The sequence below is a fragment of the Limulus polyphemus genome, unplaced genomic scaffold (genome assembly GCF_000517525.1).
Source record: "Limulus polyphemus unplaced genomic scaffold, Limulus_polyphemus-2.1.2 Scaffold1763, whole genome shotgun sequence".
Classification (NCBI taxonomy): domain Eukaryota; kingdom Metazoa; phylum Arthropoda; class Merostomata; order Xiphosura; family Limulidae; genus Limulus; species Limulus polyphemus.
This window is the reverse complement of record NW_013667373.1, coordinates 140,940-149,130: the sequence shown is the minus strand read 5'-3', so window position 1 is coordinate 149,130 and position 8,191 is coordinate 140,940. Positions and strand designations below refer to the sequence as shown.

At 30.5% G+C, this 8,191-nt stretch overlaps 1 protein-coding gene across 1 annotated transcript in view; it reads right to left on the bottom strand.

Annotated features, from left to right (window-relative positions):
• LOC106464863 (TBC1 domain family member 8-like) overlaps nucleotides 1-8,191 on the bottom strand; it is a 33,630-nt gene that overhangs the window by 4,342 nt on the left and 21,097 nt on the right. Inside the window, exons 8-10 of the mRNA XM_022392654.1 lie at nucleotides 6,208-6,325; nucleotides 3,744-4,148; nucleotides 1,073-1,150 (exon numbers count right to left, since the gene is read on the bottom strand). Of these exons, the coding sequence (XP_022248362.1) occupies nucleotides 1,073-1,150; nucleotides 3,744-4,148; nucleotides 6,208-6,325 (601 nt within the window). The remainder of the gene's footprint in view (nucleotides 1-1,072; nucleotides 1,151-3,743; nucleotides 4,149-6,207; nucleotides 6,326-8,191) is intronic.

The following is an 8,191-nucleotide window of genomic DNA, read 5'->3' as shown; positions in this document are numbered from 1 at the left end:
CACAAATTATAACACAAAAACATAAATGTTTAGACTAAATAGCTTAAATCTCATAACATCATAGATTTATATATATTTATTATTATATTGATATTGACCTTTCAGCCATGCCTGGCTAACAATAAAGAAGTTACAAAGATGTGGCACACGTGCACTCATGTTACCGTATCCAATAACCCAAAACTGACCTTAGTATATAGAAAAGATAAGACATTCCTATTTTATATTCTAGCTTGTCAATATTGTTAATTTGAGTTTCTAATTCGTACAAAACTATAGACTTAGTATTTTGACTTCACAAACATCTAATTTGAACCAGTGCTGCGTTCAACATACCACATGACACATAAAAATCGATGTTTGACTGTGTTTTTAATATTTACTTTTAAATTAAGAAATTGAATAATGTATAGTATTAAAATTTGAATTATAATCTACAATTTGATACCATACTTATTGACATAAATTTATGGCCTTTCACTAGTGACTCATCTTGAAAGGGTTAACATTATTCCACATAATGAGCACATTATCTTGTTAATATGTTATTCCACATAAGTATCTATTCTTAATATGTTATTCTACATAATAAGTATGTAATTTTGTTAATATATTATTCCACATAACAACAAAAACTAGTAGAGGTAGCATAGGCATGAACGAAGTGTAATACTAGATTTAAAATGCCGAGGAAAATGATACAAATCATTTGGATTTTTTAGCTTTAATAAAATATAAAGTAGATTTTCTATGTTAAACACAATTTTATTTCCATTCCCTAACCTATAAGGAAAATGTGCTGTAATTCTGGTTAGGATTAAAATAGGATCAAAGATAGTTATAAAACATTTTATACAAGAAACTTGGTTGCCTACACCCATTTTACTGTTTGTAATTCTGTTAAATTCTTACAGTACATTGAAATTGAGTAGAGGTTGGAAATGATATAGATGTGAGAGACTTATTCTTTAAGGCTTATAAATTATTTCCAAAGCCTTTTATTTTACAAATACTTCTTAGATTTTATTTTTTTGCTAAATAATGCTGTCACCTTAAGAAGAAAATAACTAACCTTCCAAAAACCTTATCAAAATTAGCTGGGGAGAGCACACCACACATCTGAGACTCAGGTGTAGTAGATCCTGTACCACTAAAAAAAACAAGTAAAGAAAACATACACATTTAAATAATTAAGACACACAGTAGTTTTAATTACCATCAATTATATTTAATCTACGTGTAACTAGTGGTGCATGAAGATGGTCAAAAGAGTAAATTCTGTAAACTGGGAATAAACAATTATTCAGCTAATTAAAATACCCAACTCAGTTTGACCAGAAAATGGAGCATTATAGAAGTATTCTGACGACGCAAGAAGCATCTATTATGAAAATACTATTTAGAATCTAAACTGTATACAACTGTGAAAGAGTAATGTACCAGTTCTCATTTAAACTTAACCATAAAACATTAACTCTTATCTGAGCCGGTGAGCAGCTCTCCACGGTTGAGAGAGCTTGTTTGCAAATCAAACTTCACAACTTGAGTAAAAATATGTAAGAAATGATATTTTGTAACTTTGTAAAATGTAATTAGTGTAACTGGCAAAGAAAAAAAAATGTTTGAACTTTAACCTCTGTGCAGTTCCAATGCTTATTGTCTACAAACAAAGCCCTTACTTATTTTTTTTTTAATTTTCCTCTCTATCCCAAACTAAGGGTTTATATTTATCCAGACCATCACTACCTAAAAATAGTTATCCAAGATTTTGTTTCTCGTGTGACTATTACCTTCCTATCAATGACCATTTTGAAGACAACCGTGTTTAGAGGATTTTTTATGATACCACAGCAAGTGGACTGGACAGTAACTAATAAATCTTAGCCTCCAAACAAGACAGAACCAGTAGCTATACATGACTGGATAGAAAACACTCTTATCCAAGTCAGTGTAAAGTAAATAACACTTAGATAAGCAGTAATGATTTCTGAAAAAGTGACTAGTGGAAGTTATCATATTAAAGAACAAAGGATTCTAATGCAATGTTTACAAACTTATGAATAAGCCACAAATGTGGGATTATTTTTGTACTTTCTTCTGACAATCTTTTCCTTTATGATAAATATTTTGTGTTATATTATGTTGGTTTTCAAACTACAGGAATATTCTTGTATGAGAAAACACAAGATAAGGACATTTATGGTTAGCAAGTACAGTAACCTAGGAGTTAGGTAATGGCAAACTATTCAGAGGGCAGAAAAGCTTTTCTATTTGTGTCTATTAATAAATTTAGTTACTGAAAACAAACAATAACCATTAGCAAAATTGAACATGATCAAAAATATAGTGTAAGCCTAAGATACAAGTGTAAATTGTGTTTACCAGTCAACCCTTTTGCTGTTTATTGGTGTTGTATGCTATTTGCGGCTACATAACTGCTTCAACAGGTCAATATAAATAAACTGATGGAAATAAAACAAGTTAGGTAGTTTGATACACAAAATATAACTTTCTGATCAATAATATATAAAAAAAATCCCATTTTCTTTCTTTCATATCATTAATGGTTACTTTATTTGTATGTAAGAGCTTGTATGAACAGATGAAAAAATGAGTAGGCCATTACTGACAAAAAACAACACAACAATTACAGTTTTACTGGAAAACTATAGAATACATTTATATAGTTCTAAGTACACAATAAAAAACAAAAACTTTAAGATGATAAGAAGTATGTATTAATGTTTCTTATAAACAGTGTTTGAAAAACAAAATTCCTGAAAATGCACAACCTAATATATGACACAAATATTAAACCAGCAGAGTTTTAACACTGTATTATAGACAATATCTTGGTCTCAGCAGACTTTTAACACTGTATTATAGACAATATCTTGGTCTCAGCAGACTTTTCACACTGTATTATAGACAATATCTTGGTCTCAGCAGACTTTTCACACTGTATTATAGACAATATCTTGGTCTCAGCAGACTTTTCACACTGTATTATAGACAATATCTTGGTCTCAGCAGACTTTTAACACTGTATTATAGACAGTATCTTGGTCTCAGCAGACTTTGCACAATGTATTATTTTCAGATGATTTTTACCTTGTATTCTCATATTTTTTAACATCCACAATTAAGGGTTTGTATTTTCACACACAATATTTCTGTCTCTTTTTTTTTATATATTAGTTAACAAAACCTGGTAAAGATGAAATGTTATTATTCCAATTGGTCAATTACTTTTTAAAAAGATAATTTCCAAAACATGTGTTTCCTTTTTGCTAAAGGTATAGGGTTTAGGCCACTAGTTAGTTAATAAGACCCAATATGCATGTTGCAATATTATCATATTAATGTTTTATTTCTAATGCTAAAAGGAATACATAATCATGTGATGAGGAGGTAAAATAATTAAAATCTAATTAAGGTCTATTAGAACTTGTCAGATAAATTGATTGTAACCTTGATAAACTGTCTCAATAAATATCATGTAGAAAATACATGTTATTTGGCTTTGCTAATGACCTTTTTATTAATCCCTAAGATACTGGGCAACTAATACCTTTCAATTAACTGTAGAGCCTGTAAAGGTTAAACATTTAGAAAAAACTAATCAGACTGCACTGTTTTCATTTATACTTCTAACTAAAACAGACATTTCACTAATGCATCAAAAATAACTGTTTACACAGTCAGGATACTAAAAAAATGTACTTAATACAGAAACCACAGACCTAAGACGAAGTCTCTTGGTTGGTGAAGGTTTACAAGCTCCAGTAAAATCACTACTCCAAGCATAGTTCCAAATATGTCGGGGTGCCACACCTTGTCTTTTTCCCCATATGTTGTTTGAAGTAGATATAAGTTTGTTTTCAATCCTTGGGGTCCCAGGTTTTCTGTTCTTCTCTCCCCACAATAAAGAACCAATTTTCTCCAGGACTGTCATTTTCTGTCTTTGATTTCCCTTCTTCTTCTCTCTGAGGATTCTTCCCAGCCTGTTTTTTTGCAGCAAGCTGTTTGGAGTTGAGATTTCTTGGGATTTTTGGCCCTCTTCCTTCACAACTGCCTGGATCCAATAAACTTCCCAGATTTCAAAATGTGTGCAAAACACTGCTGGCATCAGAGTTTCTTTTCTAGAACTTAAATACGTATATTAAACATTTATAATATAGTTTAACACAAAAAATTCTGAACTTAAAAGAACAGCAAAAAGAAATATCAGAGCAGAAAGCACAAAATTAAGATGAAAAAAACCCATTCAATCTTATTTTCCACAAACCAAAAGATATAACTGCAGGTTATAATAGACATCAAGAAAGGTGGACACTTTTTAATGTATTTTACAGCAATGAAAAGAAGTGGGACATGAAAATGTGCCAAGAAAAGTCACAAGATCAGAATTTTGCTCATGAAAAAAGGAATAAACATATAAAATATACTAACAGTATTACAACATCCCATCAGGATAACTAAAATTCACATTTTTGGCATTAAAATGAATTTTAAACAAGCACTTTCCTTGTTGAGTTGCTCTTATGCTATCAAAAACAATGTGAATCAAAGTACTTAAAAATCCCTGATACAATGATACAGAGAGTACACATCAAATTATTCATAATTCTCTGCTCTCCCACCTTCCACATGCTTCAGATCTTACATAAGCTGTGCTTTCCTACCACAATTAATTTTCTCAGTTGCAGTCATGATGTATTTTCTGGTTGTGGGGAGGAGAGTGGGAATGTATTTCAGAAGTATATCATTTTAATCCTAAATATTTAAAATTCAAATCAAGTAGACCTACCTCTGATATACTGAAAGCCAGAATACCCACACTTAACCCTTTCATAACTGGTACCCCTTTCTATGCAAGTCACCAAGTTGCATTCAAAATTTAAACAACTTTACTATCAATGTATGTCAATGAAATTAACATTTAATGTATGTTACAATTCAAAGTCTTATGTTATCTAAGTTTTAATTCCTTTGTTTCAAAAAAATCTTTAAAAAAAAATACTTAAACTTCAGTTTCGTTTTCACGTGACCCACAAGCTAGGAAAAATGTCAACTTTCGCACTCTTTATCTTGAATTAGATAATCCCAGTCCTGTAGATGCATATCAAGACAATAAGTATGTTTACTTGCCCTACTGACAAGCAAGTTTCAAAGTTCTTTGGTTGAATTCAGTAGAGACACATAATATATTTTGTCAACCCTTGATGTGTGCCATACCAACATTCTATACTTATCCTTCAGATTTACAAGCTACATGTACTTACTTGTTTATGATCATTAAAAAAGAACTCATTTTACACTATAATCCAACAGAGGTTATTTTGTCCTCATCAGGTAGATGTAACTGCCAGTAGTATTGTTGATTGATTTATCCATGATAGCACTTATGGCTGTTTGTTACCTGAATATATTATTATTAAGAGAGACAGTTATATTGTATTTAGGTTTGACTTCTATATTTTAGTTAATTATGTATTATTTATGTTTTAAGGCTTAAATTTCTAAGCGAGTACAAAACATTTTGCTAGAGGCTAAGCCGTCTCTGCCGATAATAACGTTATATTGCCCATGGGCATCTGTTGATGTGTGTCCATACAAATAATCAAAGATAAAGAAAAGGAATATAAAACATTAAAAATAAATTGAAACTTCATAATATTTATCTACTTAATTTTTTTTTCAAAATTATCTTCATCCTTGATTTTTACAAAAAAATGAATTTAAAATAACAGTAGTTAATTTTAATGAAATTAACAGAGAGAAAACCCACAATGTTGAAAAATGGATAAGTGTAATAAATATAGTTACTTTCTATATCTAAAAACAAAGCTATTTCACTTGTTTTAAGAATACCTGTTACAACTTTCACAGTCTAGGTAAGTGTTTTAGTATTCTTTGCACCAAAACAACTTCCTCACTTCTTCTATTCTTTCTATATTATGGTTACACTATAAACAAATCATTCAAAATGGTGACTTTATGCTAATGTTTAAAAAACTTACAAACTAATTAATAACATTGGAATTTTACTTTAACACACAAAAAAACCCAAATTGATTTTTCCAGGCAGTGTTTTGAACACACATATACATGTAAACCTTTACAATATAATTCTGTATATAATTTAAAATGATTAACATTATTACAAATGCAGTGGAATGTGTTATGGTATAAAATATCACTTACAATAGATGTGGTACTTTTTGTAACACTGGAATTGCTCTGTTTGTGTCATTAATCTTCAGCAAAGTTGGGCCCAAGACTTTCAGAATAGCCAGAGATGTCTGAAATATCACCACATTACCTGGAAATCAAAATAAAACCAGCTTGTAATTACAGTCAATAGGTTTACAAACCAGAAACATAATTCTCATGCAGCCTACATGCTTCTAAGTATCTAAAGTTATGAAACTTGCCATTCTTTGAATACTAAATACAAGAATTTCTACCTGATTTTAAGTTAGTAACATAACCTACTATAACGGGTTACAAATGGAACTTAGTAGTACTTGTTTAGATATTTGTAACATAATATCATTAATAATAACAGTAATGTTACACAGTAAATTGATAAAACATTCCCACCTAAAGCACAAACATACTTATAAATGAATCCTCTACTCATATTCTTTTGAATTTAATCTTTCTGGATCACAAACATCTGGTAAAAGTTTTAAACTTTCCAGTGATTCTGTTGAAAGACAAATTCATGTTTAACCCTGCTAAGTTTTAACCATTTCAAATTTGCATAACTTAATTCATACAAAGAAAATCTCAAAAGAAAGTATCAACCTATTCAAATATATAGGGAAATAGATAGCCAAAGATGATTAACAAAAAAGTAATACTTTGTCTTGCTAATGGTAAAACATTAGAAAAATAAGAAGTTAACATACTTCTAAACTGTAACAGCTAAATATAAATGCAGTTACTGGTCAGGCATGATGAGTTATTAAAAGATTTTTAGGCCAGAATTGCACAGTATTTTCATTATACACAGTATCATCAAAATAAGTTCAAGTATCAAATAACCTGATTATTTAGTTTTTGGTAGTCTTTTACTGAATACTTCATAAATGAGTGTCATTCGTAATACTTAAAAATAAATAAGATCGTAAAAGTAGATAAATACAGTTCAAGATATCCAATAACCTGGGTGATTTTCAAAGATATTCCTTGGAAAAATACTCCCTCGTTTTAAATTCATTTCTGAACAAACTTCAGGTTACAGGTTTCATCATTAGAGAATGAGAGTTTATTCATATAGACTTTGCTAATTAAACCTGGACTACTTGTTCAAACAGTTTAAAAATTTACAAAATAAGTTTAATAATACTCATTACAGTGACAACTAAAAGACTATATAAATTAGCCAATTGCTTAGGATAGGGTGAATTTCTGCAAATGGGTTGACAATGGCATTGAAGGCTAAAAACTTAGAAGCAAGCACATCTCTATGGTAGGGTGAATTTTAGTAATAGGTTGGTAATGATGGCTTAGAACTATATGAATTAAGAAAATGTCTAATGTCTGCAGTGAATATTGGTGATGGGCTGGCATTGAAGACTAAACTATACAAGTTAGGACTGTGTAGGGTAGGGTGAATATTGGAAATGAGTTGACATTGAAGACTAAACTATAGAAGTTAGGACTATGTAGGGTAGGGTGAATATTGGAAATGAGTTGGCATTGAAGACTAAACACTGTAAAAGTTTAGATTGTGTAGGGTAGGGCAAATCTCTGGTAATGGTTTGGCATTCTTTATTGTGACATTATTCAGTTCTTATAATCCATAACACAGGTGAGCTGAACCCCTTATTCTTTGTAAATACAATGGGAGCTGTCCAACCAACAGTTCCTAGATGTACTACATCTCATAGCTTGTATCTCGTCAGAGCTTCCCGTTTAGCCATAAGTAGAGGATTATAGCATATAACCCAACAATGTCAATTCTACATTATGCCTTTTCATTCCTCTCAACTCCATGCTCCCATTTACTCTCTCAACACGGGCTCAATCAATTTGACTGACCACATGACCTCTCTGTACTCGTTTAAAGTCTTTATAAATTAAATACTTCTAACTTTCAATATAGTGTGTGTGTAGTATATCTTCACAAAATGTGGCAGTCTTTCAGTTAATATTATAAGTCTTTCTCATACAAAAAATC